The sequence below is a fragment of the Xiphophorus hellerii genome, chromosome 15, assembly GCF_003331165.1.
Source record: "Xiphophorus hellerii strain 12219 chromosome 15, Xiphophorus_hellerii-4.1, whole genome shotgun sequence".
NCBI classification, from domain to species: Eukaryota; Metazoa; Chordata; class Actinopteri; order Cyprinodontiformes; family Poeciliidae; genus Xiphophorus; species Xiphophorus hellerii.
In genome coordinates this window covers 6511062-6528502 of record NC_045686.1, presented here as the reverse complement: position 1 = coordinate 6528502, position 17441 = coordinate 6511062, and the positions used below count along the sequence as shown (strand labels likewise).

At 37.8% G+C, this 17441-nt stretch overlaps 4 protein-coding genes across 6 annotated transcripts; 1 reads left to right on the top strand and 3 right to left on the bottom strand.

Moving 5' to 3' along the window:
• Positions 1 to 211: 211 nt before the first annotated feature.
• Positions 212 to 6999, top strand: tmem181 (transmembrane protein 181). 3 transcript variants are annotated; one of them, XM_032585883.1, is made up of 17 exons: positions 212 to 537; positions 1560 to 1663; positions 2712 to 2779; positions 3244 to 3334; positions 3432 to 3550; positions 3650 to 3766; positions 3867 to 3947; positions 4048 to 4147; positions 4479 to 4609; positions 4695 to 4786; positions 4870 to 4927; positions 5017 to 5119; positions 5211 to 5262; positions 5345 to 5427; positions 5513 to 5602; positions 5685 to 5751; positions 5836 to 6999. In XM_032585883.1, the coding sequence occupies exons 1-17, from the start codon at positions 404 to 406 to the stop codon at positions 5918 to 5920; spliced, it is 1575 nt and encodes a 524-aa protein (XP_032441774.1). In that variant the 5' UTR covers positions 212 to 403; the 3' UTR covers positions 5921 to 6999. The 3 variants fall into 3 exon arrangements, with proteins under 3 accessions (XP_032441774.1, XP_032441773.1, XP_032441775.1); XM_032585882.1 differs by having other exon boundaries at positions 213 to 537; positions 3647 to 3766; XM_032585884.1 differs by lacking the exon at positions 212 to 537 and adding an exon at positions 1193 to 1326 and having other exon boundaries at positions 3647 to 3766.
• Positions 6995 to 8459, bottom strand: dynlt1b (dynein light chain Tctex-type 1b). The gene is made up of 5 exons (XM_032585907.1): positions 8401 to 8459; positions 8176 to 8217; positions 7794 to 7917; positions 7646 to 7723; positions 6995 to 7180 (listed from the first exon to the last, which is right to left on the bottom strand). The coding sequence occupies exons 1-5, from the start codon at positions 8425 to 8427 to the stop codon at positions 7110 to 7112; spliced, it is 342 nt and encodes a 113-aa protein (XP_032441798.1). The 5' UTR covers positions 8428 to 8459; the 3' UTR covers positions 6995 to 7109.
• Positions 8460 to 8611: 152 nt separating this feature from the next.
• gtf2h5 (general transcription factor IIH, polypeptide 5) lies at positions 8612 to 10339 on the bottom strand. Its single transcript, XM_032585909.1, has 3 exons — positions 10208 to 10339; positions 9855 to 9939; positions 8612 to 9678 (listed from the first exon to the last, which is right to left on the bottom strand). The coding sequence occupies exons 2-3, from the start codon at positions 9887 to 9889 to the stop codon at positions 9498 to 9500; spliced, it is 216 nt and encodes a 71-aa protein (XP_032441800.1). The 5' UTR covers positions 9890 to 9939; positions 10208 to 10339; the 3' UTR covers positions 8612 to 9497.
• A 216-nt stretch (positions 10340 to 10555) lies between these two features.
• Positions 10556 to 17193, bottom strand: serac1 (serine active site containing 1). Its single transcript, XM_032585877.1, has 17 exons — positions 17066 to 17193; positions 16542 to 16652; positions 15293 to 15329; positions 15058 to 15200; positions 14572 to 14661; positions 13911 to 14042; positions 13706 to 13827; positions 13473 to 13601; positions 13273 to 13386; positions 13004 to 13166; positions 12767 to 12917; positions 12537 to 12678; positions 12233 to 12333; positions 11894 to 11991; positions 11619 to 11801; positions 11391 to 11534; positions 10556 to 11316 (listed from the first exon to the last, which is right to left on the bottom strand). Exons 2-17 carry the CDS (start codon positions 16633 to 16635, stop codon positions 11180 to 11182), a joined length of 1980 nt encoding a protein of 659 aa, XP_032441768.1. The 5' UTR covers positions 16636 to 16652; positions 17066 to 17193; the 3' UTR covers positions 10556 to 11179.
• Positions 17194 to 17441: the final 248 nt, after the last annotated feature.

Sequence of the window (17441 nt, the reverse complement as noted above, 5' to 3'; positions counted from 1 at the left end):
TTCATGTGACGTACGCATCAAATGATTAAAGTGATAAGACAAGCAGCATACAAAGCAAACATAATAATAAAAATACAGTTTTTATTATTATGTAGATTTTTGTACCCTGGAACCTGTAAATCTTCCATTATTATCGTAACTTCCCGTCCCTGTCCGTGGTCCTGAACTCTGATCACGTGACCCCCCTCTCGCGTGTTGGCTGCGTGTTTCCGCCCCCTTTTCATTTTAACACCTTTCCTTTCTTTGTCTTTTCATGAAGCGACACAAACAGAACAGCTTCGGCTGCACTTTTAAATAAACGTCACCACAATACTGTATAGACAGATCTATCTGAGCTATTCGTTGAAGGCCGCGGATTGTGTTCTCATCGCCATTTTCAGCCGCCAGACACCTCGGTGGAATAATGGACACAGACTACTCTTCCGGCGTGGAAAACCCTCTTTACAGCGAGCTGAAATACTTCTGCAGGAAAATACAAGAGGCCTACCAGGACCTGAAGGAGGATTTAACACCTTATCGTGATGATCGATTTTACAGGTGAATCTGTTCTCAACGAATCTTCTAAAATATATGATAAAGGATTTGTTTTGTAATCAAAATGATTCTGAAAGGTAAAGGGAAATTTGCTGGATATCAGATTATTATGAGGGCTGTTAATTATATATATATATATATATATATATATATATATATATATATATATATATATTTTTTTTTTTTTTTTTTTTTTTTTTTTACATATTACACATTTTGCTGTTTTATATTTTTATAATGCAATGCCTCAGAAACAATGGACCCTGATAAACACTTGATGAAAGATAATCAAATAATTATTAGGTCTTGTTAAACAGCAACTAAAACATAAAAGGCGTATTGATTATTGGCAACAAAAGCAACAAGTTGCCATGTTTATAAACACCGTTTTACATTGGTGAGAAAAACATGTCTTGAAATAATAATCCTAAAATAAGGTAGAAGTTGACATACCGCGGCGCAAACCAGTAATTAATAAATGAATAAATATTTTTTGTAATTCAATGTATAGACCTGATGTACAAACAGAGAATGCCCTGTGATCTCTGTAGCTTAGAATATGAAAAGGTGCAGGCAGAAAAGGACGCATGCTACATAGGCTTCCTGATTCTTAAGGCCCCTTCGAAGTTCCCCTCCCTCGATTTTGCTGTCACGTGACTTCCAGACTCCTCCCATTCGATGACGTTGCCCCTCTGCACTAGCAGTTTGATGTTGATACACGGATGTGGATTCACGACGAAAATCTACCAGTTTTTCGCTCCGCCGAGACTGTAAACCGGATTAAATGGAGCTGTAAGTGTCTTTTACGTCCAGGGAGCATACTGAAGACTTGTATTTGACGCTAAAAGTTGTGAGAATTAGCGTTTAAAAGCCACATCTGTCAGTACTGTTAGCTTAAAGTAGCATGGACGCTGTTGTGTTCACATATCCGGCTCAAACCAAAGCGGCCTTAAACTTAAAGCAAATAAAACGTTTTTGTCGATTTTGTGTGTGCTTTATCATTAATTATCATCTTCTCGTGACAGGCTGGCACCCATGCGGCTCTACACCTTGTCTAAAAGACATTTTGTCCTGGTCTTTGTGGTGTTCCTGATGTGCTTTGGCCTCACAGTCTTCATTGGGATTGAAGGTACGTGGTGACACCATATGATGCTCAAAAGTGTGAGTCTTTCCACCTTCCTGTTACTCTTTGCGCCCATGTGAACCACAAAATCATTCTCATTTGCGTTGAATGCTGCATGTGAGACTTAAAAGCTTAAATGCTCAGGTCAAATTTGAGAATCCACATTGCTTCCCCTTCAAGGATATCCTGGTATCTTGTTCACAAGTGATGGTGGGATAAAGCTTGACATGTATAGATAAATTGGCGATCATCTGCTTTAATGAGGGTGTTCCTCTGGTCTGTTAGTTAATTGCCAGATTTTTAGTTCACCTTGAATGATTGTGTCCACTTTTTCTGTTACAACCACATTTTCTTAAATTTGTCTGCTGTATTGATATGCTGCCCCTTTACTTGTATAGCCCTAAACTGGGATGGAGATTCATCTTCCATCAGGACTCCTAACACTTGATGTACAACCAGAGCAGCAATAAAAAGGCTTAAAGAATGTTCTTTTGTCAGAATTATCAAAAGTCCAGATCTAAATCCAAGTGTAGACATAAAATTTCTCTTTAAAGATGCTTTCCAATCAGTCTGACTGTGCTTGAGCTGTTTTGCCAACAACAGGAAAAACACAAATCCCTGCATTTGCATGCATGATTTGCAAACAACTGAAAGGTTGGTTGTTGTTTTTTTTTTTACAACATATTAGTTGTAAAAAAGAATTTTAAAAAAGAAGAAATAAAACCATCTGTATTTTTTCCTGCTTTCCATTAATACACAATCATTTCTAAACCTATCACCTAAAATCCTAATAAAATTAAGGTTTGTTTGTAAAGTCACAAAATGACTTTTTCAGCCCTCTCCATAGCAACATAGCTCAGTTCAGTTGGATGAACTTCCAGGCTCGGCGCTACCATCTGTCCATGGTTGTACGTGCTTTCATAATTCTTTAAAACAAGCCCAGCAGCATTGCTTCAAGTGAATCTCTGTCTTCCTGCCTGTCACATCTGATGTGTTTTTCTTTGTGGGGTTTTGATTTGAGATAAATCATTTCTGTGTTTGTTTACTTTTTTAGGTCCAAAGATTATTGCTGAGCAGGAGCATAATGCTGACCAGTTAAAAAGCAGAAATAGTTCAATAAAGGTGAGAAATTTCTAAAACAGAGGAGTGCATATTGCAAAAACATCTCACAATACTTTTAAGTTATCACTTTTCATTTGGTTTAACTGTCTACACATAAAGCATATTTGCTCTAAACCAACAATATTGTTTGTACTATTGTGATTATAAAAACTCAGACTCTAGGACAGTTTGAGGCTTATTACAAAGAAATAACAAACCATTAACCAGAATATCTTTTTTGAACCTGGTAGCAGAAATATTGGTATTGTTTGACAAAAGAGTTCAAATATTTGGAAGAAAATTATTTTTAAAAAATTCCAACAAACAGGAGTATGTGATTTTTCACAAAAGTCCAAATTAGTGATAAAACCATCAATAAAAAGCCACAAATTCTCACCAACACAACCCAAATAAAGATATCCTGTAGAATTTGTCACATTTAGTTATTATTTAATCTTAATTTATTGTGTCATTGATGCTTTCAGACTGAACCATTTAGTTTAGACTCTCCACCTCTCACCACCTACAACCAGCAGCTGTGGCTCACCTGTGTGATGCAGGCTGGAAACAGCAATAGTACGTCATTTTTACCTCCACATCCGAATGCACTCTCAAAGCTTCACTATCAAATCTTTTTACCTGCCTAATAAAACCAAACTTCTGTCTGCATCAGTGAAAGACTTCAAGCAGAACTTTGAAATCAACGTTGATCTTAAAGGAGTGATGCAGGACGCCAGTGTGAGGCACATCAAGAGCGTGCTGCAGAAATCACGGATGCTGCATTGTGGCGCTGTAAGTTACCACACAAGATCAGCGCCGCGCAAAAACTTGATGACTGTTTTTGGCGTTCAGTAAAGTAATGCAGTTTTCCGTTTTTCGCCTATGAAGCAGAAATGCGATGAGATCATTGTGCTGCACCTGGGTTACCTGAGCTACACTCGGTATCAGGTTGCAGTCAGCTTCCAAGGCCTTGAAAACATCTCCTATGAAATCAAGGTTAAATTTGTGGTGAGTGGAAAATCACTTATTTTCCTTTTCTTTTGATGTTTTTAATCGTTTCTTTATTTAACGTCTTTTCCCATTTTCTTGAATTTATTTCCACCCGTAGTGGAAAACATACAACCCCACCTTCTCTCAAGTGGAAATTTGGTTCCGTTTTGTCTTTGTGGTTTTGACTTTCATGGTAACGGTAAGAAAGTTTGCTTCTAAGATTTGAAATATTTTAAGGTTGCCAGCTCAGTCTGAACATAGCAAAGTGTGACAGTAACAATATCCCTTTTATATTCTAGTGTTTGTTTGCACATTCTCTGAGGAAGTTTTCCATGAGGGACTGGGGTATTGAGCAAAAGTGGATGTCTATTCTGCTTCCTTTGTTGCTGCTCTACAATGGTGAGTTTCCAATTTATATCAGATTTCACACTTGGGTGAAGATGGCCTACCAACCTTCTTCAAATTAAACTAAATTTGTGTCAAATGATTGTGTTTGTTTGCGCTGCTATCGTTTTGAATGGTTTCTAGAGGTCATCAGATGTTAGATGTGAAGTGATGCTTAATTAAATGCTCCTTAAATGTAATAATTTAATCAAAGTGACAGCTCAAGAGGTAACAGAATGACATATGAAGCTGAAAATCTGCTTGTTTGTTCAACTTTACAGTAACTGTAAATACAAAAGGGACATGCTTAAGTTTTAAGAGGTTCTGTATTTTTGTTGTTTTTCAGATCCGTTCTTCCCGTTGTCATTCCTGGTGAACAGCTGGTTTCCAGGGACCTTGGATGCTTTTTTCCAGGCTCTCTTCCTGTGCGCCCTGCTCCTCTTCTGGCTCTGCGTCTACCACGGCATCAGGGTTCCGGTGGGTGCAGTCGCTCTTTGCATTAATCCACGAAATGTTCCCTTATTTGCTACCGATTGCTGATTCTGTTATTGTTCCTTTGCAGGGCGAGAGGAAATTCCTCACCTTCTACCTGCCCAAGCTGATCATCGTGGGTCTGCTGTGGCTGTCTGCCGTCACACTTGGCATATGGCAGACGTAAGCAGGATCGCTAAATATTCTCAGCTTCATTCAAACTGTGACCTCTAACAGAACTGAAGAGCTCTACTTAACTTTTTCAGCGTTAACGAGCTCCAGGATCCCACCTTTAACTACAAACTGGATATTGCGAACTTCCAGGTAAAACTGGTGCCTTTACCAAATTTTAAACAACTTTTCATGAAGAAATTCTATAGTGTAATAAACAAACTTCTCTCGTCCTTCGTCAGGGCATGAAGGTGTTCTTCCTGATCGTTGTTGCCTTCTACATCCTGTACCTGATATTCCTGATTGTCCGAGCTTGTTCTGAACTGAAGAACATGCCTTACTCAGGTATCCCAGCATCTCTCACTTCTCTGTTTTTGTTTCAGTGTTAGGTTTTAGCCCTGGCAGCATTAATAAACTGTACCTCCTTTATCTCTAGATCTTCGGCTTAAGTTTTTGACAGCACTGACGTTTGTAGTTCTTATTATAAGGTACGTTCAAGGAGTTCAGCTTTTTTTAATTAAAAAAACCCCTTAATATTCTGTTTTTTTTAATAATCCTTCTTTCTTCCAGCATGGCCATTCTGTACCTGAGGTTTGGTGCCAAGGCTCTTCAGGATAATTTTGTGTCTGAATTATCTACCCATTATCAGAACTATATCCTTTGTATTTTGTTAAAATATGCAAAATATTTAGGAAAACTCCATGTAGGTATTGTATTTGTCCTTAATTCCAGATGTACCAGCTGAATTTTTATCCTTCTACGGCCTGCTCAACTTTTATTTATACACATTAGCATTTGTGTATTCTCCCTCAAAAAATGCCCTGTATGGTAGGTGATACCTTATGATAAACTGGAGCATCTTTTGGGCTGTAGGATATTTTAAATTGATTCATTAATCCAACTTTCCCAGACTCGCAGCTGAAGGATAACCCTGCCTTCTCCATGCTGAATGACTCGGATGATGAAGTAATTTACGGGTAAATGTTTTCTAGAATGTTTTCTTCCCTTTTCCAGGTGTGTGATAAGATGCAATCCTATCAGATCTGTGTGTGTTTATACAGGAGTGATTATGAGGAGATGCCTTTACAGAATGGGCGTGCCAACAAAGTAATGACAAAGTACCAGGACGACAGCGACAGCAACTGATCCATCCGTTGGCAGATCACTTCTCTTGTCTCTTCCGGATTGGAAACCACAAGGATTCAGAGATTATCATTTGTGTGCATCTGCACTTACAAAAGTAAAATTAAAAACTGTACATAAATATATATATTTTTAAAAGAAGATAAATTACATCTTTGCTGAATGTACTGTACTTTTGAAAGGTGAGTAAACCAACTCACACAAAAGCAACACGTATGTATAACAGTTTTTACTGGTGTTATAAACACTCATGTGTGACTCTTCAAATCCTGATTAATTGAAACAAGCAGGAAATGTGTCACAGAGTTGGATTTCCAAGTTGAAACTTTTTAAAATTTTATGTTAAACTACTGTCTGTCTGGCTACTTTATATTATTCTTTTTTTTGCCTTTTGGCACTCTTGACAATAAGAAACCACTGCAAGATGCAACTCACTAACATCATAGTTTAGGCAGAAAGTAAATTATGCTTCAGGGGATCTAATCATAAAACCTCTTTAACCTCAGATAAAGGGGATGTTATAAAAGAGCCTTAATTTCAACAGGTACCACTACTATTGCCACTTTAGAAAATCAGCTGTAAATGTGCACTTTTCAAGTTTTATTTAATTTGCCAAAAAGTGATTTGATGCTGTTTTGTAGGATAAGTTGTGGAAGGTCATCTTCCAACCAGCTAGTCACTCAATTCTTATCCCAGCATGTACAGAACAGTGGCCCAAACATTTTTGCCTTCCTTAAACTTTTTATTGTTTTTATTTAGAACTTTACTGGTATTGCCAATGTTGTTCTTGCTGCTCTTTTCTGTTTTAAGAGTCAGGAGCTTATGGACAAAAACAACCAAAATAAATGTATTTATGTTCAATATGGATGTGTTTTAATCAAGTTGGTGCCTTGTCTTTACTCCTTTTCTTTTGTAAATGGGCTCTAATCTCAGATGTATAAATGTAAATATGTGTAATTCCTTGTAAATGTTGGCTAAACATGGTTGTTTTTTTCAAATGTTAATAGTTTGATTTAGTTAATGCAAGGCTGTAAATCTGGCAGTGTCATGTAATGTGGAAATAAAGCAGTATATACAGACATAAGTTGTGTTTAATTGCACTTAACATACAAATAACATTTCATAAAATGTCACCCAACAATCTACTTGGTGGAAAACAAGAAAATTTAACAGTTTTAATAATGTTATAGTTTTAGATGGCCAGCCCAAAAACGCTGATGATGACGTACATAGTGTCGTTTTCCCATCTCACTGTGCAGCTTCCTGTTGGATACAAATATGCAAAAAGTGCTGTAAAAGGTGTTTGCCGCTTATGGATTTCTCTTTTTGTTAAATGTTTCAGAACATATGTTAGAATCAGAAATGGATAACTTGGGTACCATCAAAAAGCTATTTTCAAAGAATTTCATTTATTAAAGGACAGAAGTTATCTAATCTGATCCTATGTGGAAAAAGGTAATTGCTTTCTAAACGTAACTAGTTAAGGCAGCCCTGATGTTTAAAGAATTTAATCGTCATTTAAAAACGGTCTTGGGGTTATATCAGGTTCTCTTTGATGGCAGTTCTTTTCTACAAGCTTATATAAAATTGATCTCATCGTCATTTGCACAATTTCAAACCATGTTACTTGTTTATAAACGCATGTGTAACAATTTTGAAACACTAAAACTGCTACTAAATAATATCAATAAGGCTGTATGATTGGAAGAAAAAGAGAAGTGCGTTTACCATCAGTAGAGTTGTCCCAGAAGCAGGTGCTGGCTGTTTGCAGCCCTGCTCCATTCTTTTGCATGATGATGCAGTTTACTGAAGCAAACACACGTGTTCAAAAACACAAGAGCTAGAAATGCCATTCGTAAATCAGAGATCTACATACCGATGAACTTGAACGGCTTATCCAGCTTGCTGAGCTGAATGAGGCACTGCTCCACCACGCTGGTGGTCCACTGGTTCACTCTGCCGTGCTTGTAGGAGTTTTCTCCTATCACCGATTCTACAGACTGCACAGGACCAGACAATGTTTTACCCACCCACACCTAGAAAATGTTAGTTAATGGAGAAGTTCTGCTTCCGGTATATGTTTTAGTCTCTACCAATGAAAAAGAGAGAATAAAAAAAGGTGCCTAGCAACCGTTAGTGTCCTTAGCAACCAGGCATTGCTAATCACAAATTTCACAGGTAAAGGGTTGAATAGAACCATAAAAACACACTGCCAGTTTTTATTAACTAACAGTTGCAATTGCGGATGTTTCTCTTACATCTTTTATGATTTTGCTCACTTCTTCGACAATGAACGTGGTCTGCAAAGAAACAAAACAGTTTAACAAGCTATAGCCAACCGACGGAGCTGCACAGAGGGACAAGTGCAATTTGTAGCATCAAATACTGCGCATATTTAACCATGTAGACTATACAAATATAGTATTTATCAGATTTAAAGTTTTCACTCCAGTCTGAGACGAATATTGAGAACGCAACCCTACCTTATCTTCACTCAGAAAATCGTCCATAGTTGCTAATGTTGCAGAAACCGGAACCAGAATCGCTATAAAATTATCTTCAAAATAAAACAAATAGACTCGTCTTGGACAAATTAAATCCTCCCCCACAAATACGTTTTGAAAAGGAACCATTGATTAATAAAATGTAACTATATATAAAAAAGGAAACATGTAGAAACAAAATGGACACAAATGATGATCAGTAATTTTTATTGTGTGCGCATTTTAAACGTTTTAAAATTAGAGCGGCAGAAATGTTTTTGATGCAAGCTGTAAGAAAACTCAGATATAGTTGCAAACTGCCAGTAGTCTTATTTTGAAAATAACCGGAACTCTACAACAGTTCATGCTACAAACACAAGTTAACGATAGGAACTCAAACGTCAAAGGAATTTTGCAGTTTCGCGCTTAAACACTAGAGGGAGACAAAACGCACAGTTTTTTGAACGAATATTTAATTTTCAGTTAGTTCTTGAATATCCTAAAAATGTCACTCAATTTAAAGACATGTCACAGCAAATTATAAAAAATAAGCTTCTAACAGCTAGAAAACAAACTATAGCTTTGTTTTTATTTTAAAAAAATATCTGGTTAGAAAAAAGTAGAGACAGAGACCTTATACAACAAAAACAGGAAATCATTTTTTGGAGGTGTGTGGGGGGGATGCTTGTACATTGCATTTCCCATGAAAAGAGAAGACATTGTCTTAAGGTGGAGTAATTTCATTTACAAACAACTTCTGAAAAATAAAATAAATCAATGTTGATGCCAATTTCTGGTTCTTTTCTTGCTTGGGTTTAATTACCATCTCCAAATGTTCTGTCAGGGCTCACCTCCAAAGAAGCATTATTGCGAAGTTTTGTTTCTTTTCCTTTAAGAATTATTTCTATGTAACACTTATCAGCTTTAGGTAATCCAACACAATAAAGAGAAACGTACTAAGCAGCTACAATATAAATGAGCTTTCATAGAAAGAATCAGCAGCTCTTCCAGTTGAGCAAATGGCTGCAAACTACCTGAAAACCCCCCAAAACATTGCCAACCAGTCCATAGTACAGGAGTTATTTTTGTATAGATTGTTATTTTTGTGTGATGGGGAATGAATTTTGGTCCATTAACTCGCCGACTCTTTCCTGCAGGATTTGAACCACCTCTGCCAGGATGAAAACATGTGTGTCATCCAGATCTTTTAAGATGAACTTCTTTCCCAAAGCCATCGTTTCGTCGAGGTAGAGGAGGAACTGCTTCATGGCAGGATCACTGGTAGAGAAGAAAAGAAAGAATAATGCACGTAGTTGGTAGGACACCACGTTACTAGGCTGACATTTTTTGTATTACAAACATTGTTATTGTTTAAAATACTAAATGCAAATTGTAACTCTTTCAACTTGTGTATTTTCCCGTATTCTTTTCAGACTTCCCAACTTCACACTCACCATTCAACAAGGACTCCTTTGTGGACATTTACCATGTTGACAAACGTAGAGGGGATCAACAACGCACTTCCTCAGCTGCAGCCAACTGTAATCGGCAGCACAAAGAAAATACGACATCACACTTCATAGTTAGCAGTTTCATTATTATATAAATAAAGGAAATTAATTTGAATGTTACCAATGAAACACGAGAACATACAGAGAACCAAAGTTATTATTTCAAACATCTGTTGTCTGATCTTAGCTAACCTTGCTAAAGCTAAGTAAATACATCATTTGGCGAGAGATTTGTTCGGCTAAATGGCTGCTTTAAATGTCTAACGTACCGATTAACTCATTATGCATCCACGTACCTGATTATAGTCCAGATTCCTGTGCAATTACGATAGTTGAGCAGCTGGTAGCAACCGCTCCAACTTTCACAGTAATATAAATGTACGGCGTGCGACAAGGGACAATCTTTTGTTCATTCGGCGTCTAGACAAACCCCTTTCATCCGATTAAAAATGTACTAGTTTACAAAAGATAATTTCTAAGGGTATGTTGATAATTTTCTTCATAACCCATCTTGATGCATAATATTTATTATTCCTCATCTGCTGTTATCCCCAAAGAAAATAGCTGATAGTTTTACTGTAGTGTAACACAACATTGAATAAGTGATGTCAAAAAAACAAGAAAAAAAACCCTCTAACGTTCTCCAGCTTCACTCATTTGTTGGATTTATTGTCATCAATCTGCATTTATGTTAGGCTTTAGGCCAGAAAGTCTGTTGTACCAGTAAAAACATTTCAACTGCTCGATTAATCTTCAACATAAATCAAGTGAGCTGATGTAATATTAATTTAGAACTCTGAGGTCAGGCTCAGAAAGGAACACATTTTGGCACAAAAATCTGTACAATTTATAAATATAAAAATAAACCTTAACACCAACACTCTGGTCCAAACTACTGAGGAGTATTTTACAAACTAAAAAGAACTTGTTATATTCTATGTGCAAGGATAATCGCAAACATGGTAATGGTGACGTGTGGAAATTAAAATGATGGAGATACGTCCTTTTTCGCAGGAAATGCCTGCATAAAAAAAAAATCCAAATATTTTAAAAATCACTGTTGACACATATCCATAGACATTAATGGGTAAAACAAATTTCAATTTGTCTTATTCAATTGGTATTTCACTTCTCACGTAGTGATTAGTGTCCATGTTAATGCGTGATAAGTTGGAAAGGTGTCTTTGTAGGTTAGATTTAAGGGTGTAGGGTGATGGTCAGTTTCAAGTAGTAGGTTGCATCATTGTTATTGTGCTTCTGAAGTTTCATCACTGGCTGATGAAATGCTGCAGTGCTTCTTGGATGAACTGCAGGCTGCGTCTGTACAGAAACGAGTCTTTCTTCTCTGGCTTGCAGATGTTGAGATGATCAACATCCACCTTAATAAGCTCCCCAAGGCCGAGATCTAAAACAAAACGAAAGCACACGCAAAATGAGAAACAAAAGGACACATGTTGCGTAGCGTCAAGTGTTACACACCTGCTGACTGTGTTGGTACCACCAGAACCTTGATCATGGGACTGATGTTCGTTGGCTGGGTCTCTGCAAAGCTCAGCACCTTGATTTCATTTTCTTTGGCAATATTGAGGAAGCCCTCATTTAGATTGCGGAGATCTGGTGAGTCTTTAGACACGCAGATATTGACTTTTTAGAGGCTGAACTAAACCCAGAGAGTTATGCAGCTCATAATGAAAACTGGAGATTCACCTTTACAGAGTTCCCTGACTTCTATAGAGGGAAACAGGAGATATCTGACATTGATAGAGTATTCTGCCATGAAGGTGCCATGGTGAGGAACACTATAGAACATAATTCCTTTAGTGTTCCTTAACAATCCTTGCAGATCTGGGTCATCAGCTGCATCCAGCAACATTTTCTTCACAAGCAAACCTAACAGAGAAATCAAACACAAGAGGGCACAAAAGTAAAACATACATTAAACTGCACAGAATGAATAGGAAGAGACGTTTGTGGCAGAATACCTCCCATACTGTGAGCTACCCACACCAAAGGCCTCTCCCCAACTCCTGCAAGCTTTAATTTGTTTAGCAGTTCTCGGCTTCTGTACGCCAACGACTTCCTGAAGAGACAAACAGAGAAAAAAAGAAAACTCTCCATAACAGCAAACTTGTTCGTCTGGAACCAAAATCCTGTTTTTCTCACACGTGGCGTTGTCGTAGTAAAACACCCATATGAAGGATGTTTCCTTTTCAGCAAAAAGCAACATGACCATTACAAGTCCTTCTGTCATTTGTGATTGGCTCAGGTATTCAACCTGAGCCAATCACAAACGTACATGAGACGAATACGGATTCTTTTACCTTTGATTGTCAGCAGGGCAATTAGCCATCCAGTCACTGAGATGACTGTCATATTCCACTGACAGCACTCTCAGGTTTGGACAGTCAGCCGCCAGCCACGACTGCCAAAAAAAAGGAAAAAAATAAAATAAAATAAAAACAGAACAGTAAGTGGTAAGGTTTATTTACTCAAAAGTCATTAAAAATCTTCAGAGATTAGACAATTTCTAGTCACTTCTAGAGCCAGAGAGGCAACATTTTATCTAATTTCTTTTAAACATGTTGAAGATCCTTATGTTTTTAACGTGATATGAATATTTGTCACCTTTGGCCAGCACTCTGTGTAGTCATCTTCACTTTCAGCTTCCCTCTCTTCTTCTAATGTGCTGCGGTCTTTCTGCCTCCATGTTTTAAAAGCTGCTCCTAGAATCCCATGGATGAACAGCACATCTGCTTTGCTTGGCTGGCTGCAAATAAAGTCAAAAGTAACTGTTTAGTTGTATTTAGAAAATAAATGAAGTTAATTTTAACATAAAACTTTAACCATCTTCCTACTCAACACGTGTTTGTGGGTGGAGGATGTAAACGCCATCTTGGTATTTCTCCCTCACTGCCTCCCTGTCCAGGTTGGCCAGAGCCCGAGCTGCATGAGACGACTGCATCACATGAGGAGACTTCATCGTCTCGGCCAGGACAGACACCCAACCTAAAGACAGGCATATACCGTCAAGTAGAGATTCTGTAAGTAATGTCTGGATAGAAAAACATGTCTTGAAATGGTGACTGACTTACCAGACTGGACTATAGCCTGGTGAATACTTTCGTTTAGTGCCAGGTTTCCTATTACACGCACAATGTTCCTCTGGAACTTCAGGGACTCCCTTCGAAGCTGATAAAGTCTCTGAAGAATCTGCAGACCTCCATTTTCAACGATGTGGTCACAGTGGCTCTGCACCTGCAGAGCATACAGTCAAGTTTCTGTGATTTACAACAAGATATCAGTCACAGTCTAGGAGACTTATCCTCTGAACTGAATTCACATGCAGTCTATATGTAATTACCTTTGAGTGCTGTACGAGTGCTTGCAGACAGAAGGACTCCGCTTTTTCTGAGGGAACAGAGGTGAGGCTCTGGGCGTAGGGAAGCCCATTACCCCCAAAACACCACAGACCACCCTGCAACACCAATCAATGCAACGGTTTTCCAACTTTTCCCAGCCATTAAATTCCCAAACGCTTGTTCCTTAATTTGTTGACGATACCCTTTGTGCCGCCATAGACTGATTGCTCTCCCTAAGCGCCAGCGAGGTGAAGTACTGCACACATCTGTCGACCTCAGACAGAGGCAGAGATGCCAAGAGCTGCCGCAGACCATCCTCTGCTGACACACCCTAAGAAGACAAAAGCACTGTTGGTAGCCGTTGGCAGCACATCTTTCCATGGTATGGAAATGTGTATGCATAAAAAGATTATACTGTTTTATGGAAATGCATACATCTTCTAAATCAGGCAGTGCAGGCGGCTGTCGGAAGAATCGCAGGTCTACTTGAGGCGTCCGGGCCAGGCCCACTGCTGTTCGCTGGTCGATTACTTGGGATGCTGTCTGATACTGGTAGTCTGCATTATTCGAGACATTTGAACTCTAATGCCAAATGAGTTGATGCAAATTAAATGTAGAAGACCACCAATTGTGTTTTTACCTTGCCAGTGGGAATTTTCTGCAAGCTCCTGGACAGCCTGAAGTCTTACGGCTTTTTTAGGCGACTGTGTCCTCTTAAGAAGCAGCCATAATGCAACCTCATGTGGGTCTGCATCCACATGACTAAAGTGCTCTTAGACACAGAGACAATAAATCGATTTACTAACTTAATACAATATCGATACAACAAAGTGAAATTGTGCTGCTAACACAGCTAGGTACACAAAGGAACTAAACCCAGTCTATGTCTAATAACAATCTTAACCTACAATACTGCTTTTAGATTAAAACAAAATCTGGGGAGTTCCATCACAAACCTCGTAGCGAGAAAAAGTGTGTCGTCACCTTGGCAGCTTACAATTCGCAAAAGTTCAAATGTTAACATTTTGTCCTTGAACACTAGTTCATAAAAGCTAGAAAACTCAAAAAAGTGTCAACTGAGGATTACACACATTGATGTATGATACAAAAAGGTATGTATGACACAAAAACAGGATGTTCATGTCTAAGGCAGGTGTTTCCTTTGTCCTAATATAAATAGACAGCCACAATGACAAGTAAATGCCCCTTTCTGCTTCTTTAAGCAGCAGTATCACATTTCTTCCTTCAAATTAAAGACAGAATTTTCCTACATAACACTGAAGCAGGGTTGATTTTCTTACCATCTAGTGACTGTAGAAAAAGCTTAGAGGAGATTTCCAGAAACCTTCTGGCGGCTTTGTGAAGTTCCCTCCTTGCTATTTGTGTGAACTCTGTGAAAGAGTAACTTCATACAATAAGTGAAAACTTGGAAAACTTAAGTACAGCTGTTAGTGTCAGTGTCAGTTTGTAATGAGCATTTTGTCCCAAAATGTTGACCTTGAGTTATAAAAATGAGATCATAGAACAGACTGACCCAGAAAATTCATACAGGAAATAGAGTAGAAGGAGGAAGGAAAGAGAGAGGGAAATGATAGCAGATGTTATGGCCCACCTGGATATGGAAACACAACTAATCATATCCAAAATACATAAGGACACTCAGCCAGGCCTAATCCTGCTACTCCAGACAATATCACACATCTAACAACATCTAAGACACGTTAACAAAAACAGTTTATAGATTTTACTTATGTGGCACGAAAATCTCTGTAAATGAAAATCATTACCTGCAGTCAGATTCTCCCTTTCAGTAGAGGGTGTGGCACTGAGATAAATGTACGACTTATATTTCTCCTGAAGGATTGCACTGGTGTCGATGGTCACAGACTTATCTAAGGCAAATACCTCATAAGAGATAAACAAACAACCCCTGCAGAGAAGATGACAAACAACATCTCAGAGACAACTTGTCTTACACAAACACCAAACTATTCAAATCGGCATGGCGATACGGCAACTTACCCAAAGACAACTGTGCTAGTTACTTTAGCTATTTTTCCTAAATTTTGTGGGGACAAAAAATTTATATTAGTAAACAGTTTTAGGATACTCCAACTTAAGCATTAATTAATTTATTTACTATGGGCATAACTCAGTGTCCAATGAACAATCAAATTCTGTTGAAACTGGGAAGCAGAATGGAGGATTATGTATTTAACATGACAAAAAAGAAAAATAATTTTCAGACAGTGATCTTTTAATTATATAAAAAAAGAAAGGTTAGAATTTAATGGGAGCTAAATTATCTGTCAATTAGGTCTAAATGTTTTTAGAGGCACTGAACCTTTTCATAGCAAAACTGATGAGTTAACCACTCTGATGTTTAAAAATCAAAATGTCTTCTGAATATATAGTAGATATACAAAATAAAGAAATAAAAAAAATTATTACTAATATTTTTACCCTCAAGGCATTCCTTTGTATACAAGGAGCAAAGAAAAAAACAATAATCACTATTTTCTAGGCTTTAAAGCAACACTGAAAATGAGTACACCAAAGGGGGAAATGATCAAAAAACACAAATTCCAGTGCATATTATGATAGATCAACTTTTAAATTCTGCCATGTGGAACCAATACTTTGTAGAACCACCTCTCAATACAGCTTCAGATCTTTTGTGTCATGTCTGTCTCAGCTTAGCGCATCCTCAGAAACTTTTGCCTATTCTCTTTTGCAAAACAGAACACTTTTTAAGTTTTGCCACAGATTCTGCATTGAATTTAGGTCTGCACGTTGACTGGGCTATTCTAGAGTAACTGTAGCAATGTTTGTTGTGTTTTAAAGTCATCCTGATTACAGGTGAATCAGGTGAGTCACCCTCTACCCGTCTGAATAAAAATGCATGCAACACGTTTAGATTTTCACTTGTAAGACATCCTGGGAAATGGTGTATACGTTTTCCTCCGATTCACAGTTATATGCTACTTTTTGTTTGTAAAAAAATAAAATCTCAATATAATAAAGGTAAAGTCAAGTAAATACTGTTTCAAAGTGATGCGTGCTTTTTTTTGGAAGAATAAGATGGAAAATATCTGGCAAGACTCGGTTTCAAAACAACAAAAAACTGTTCTCAAATTTAAGAGAAACAAAATTCCCAGGTCCAACACAAATTTAGAGCTCACAATGATTTGCACATGAATGTATTTAATGTAAGCTCCCATTTTAGCTGGGGATTAACAATGTGGTAGGTCATTATTGTGTGATGTCTTACTTAAATGTTTCCACAGGAACACTTTATTCACACCAGGTGGCCCAGCTGTGCTCAATCTTCTACAGTGGATCAAACGGAGAGCTGCTACAGACATCCTCCACCTCTCTGCCTCTACATCAGTCCAACCAAAACAAACAAAAAACAATAGATTTCGCAAACCAGATGTATTAATGGGTGTCGAACGATTGACGTATTAAATAAACTCTATAAATAGGACAGCTAGGACAGTCAACACCAGTCCTAGCTAACTGTAGCTTGCATAGCATCGCTTCATATAGGATTATTCACCTGAAACACATGATCAAACATGTTTCACTTTGTGACACGCCAATAAAACACCAAAAAGTGACAGCTTTTGGAAAGCTAACACACCGAAACGCAGCAGTAATCTGTAACGGACGCAAGCTACGTTAACGGCTAGCTAGCTGTCATAGCTCGCACTAATAGCTAAATCAGAGGTGACATTCAAAGCTAACCAGCGAATAAGTTGTGGGTTTATTTTAACAGCAAGATAGTATAGTTACCTTAAGTATTACCGGTTAACCTTTAGAAGAAATAATGTATTTATTGTCTTCTTCGGCTGCAGCTGGTGTTTATTAGAATCTTCGTCTCACAAATAATACGTCGTCGACCACTATGATGTCACCTAGGATGATCGGGTAAGCAAACATTTATTGAGTTTGATAATAAATACCCTCAATGGGTTTGTATGTATTAGTGTGAAGGCAATAGGCGTTCACACACTCTTGAGTTCCTCTTTTTTTTCGCACACTTTTCGCAGGGGAACTACTAATGCATACTTTGTGCTATTTTAGCCATTCAAATTTTACCATATTCTGCGCGTTCAAAATGACTACGGCTGTTTTTTACGGCTTTTTAAGCCTTATGAAATATTCAGCC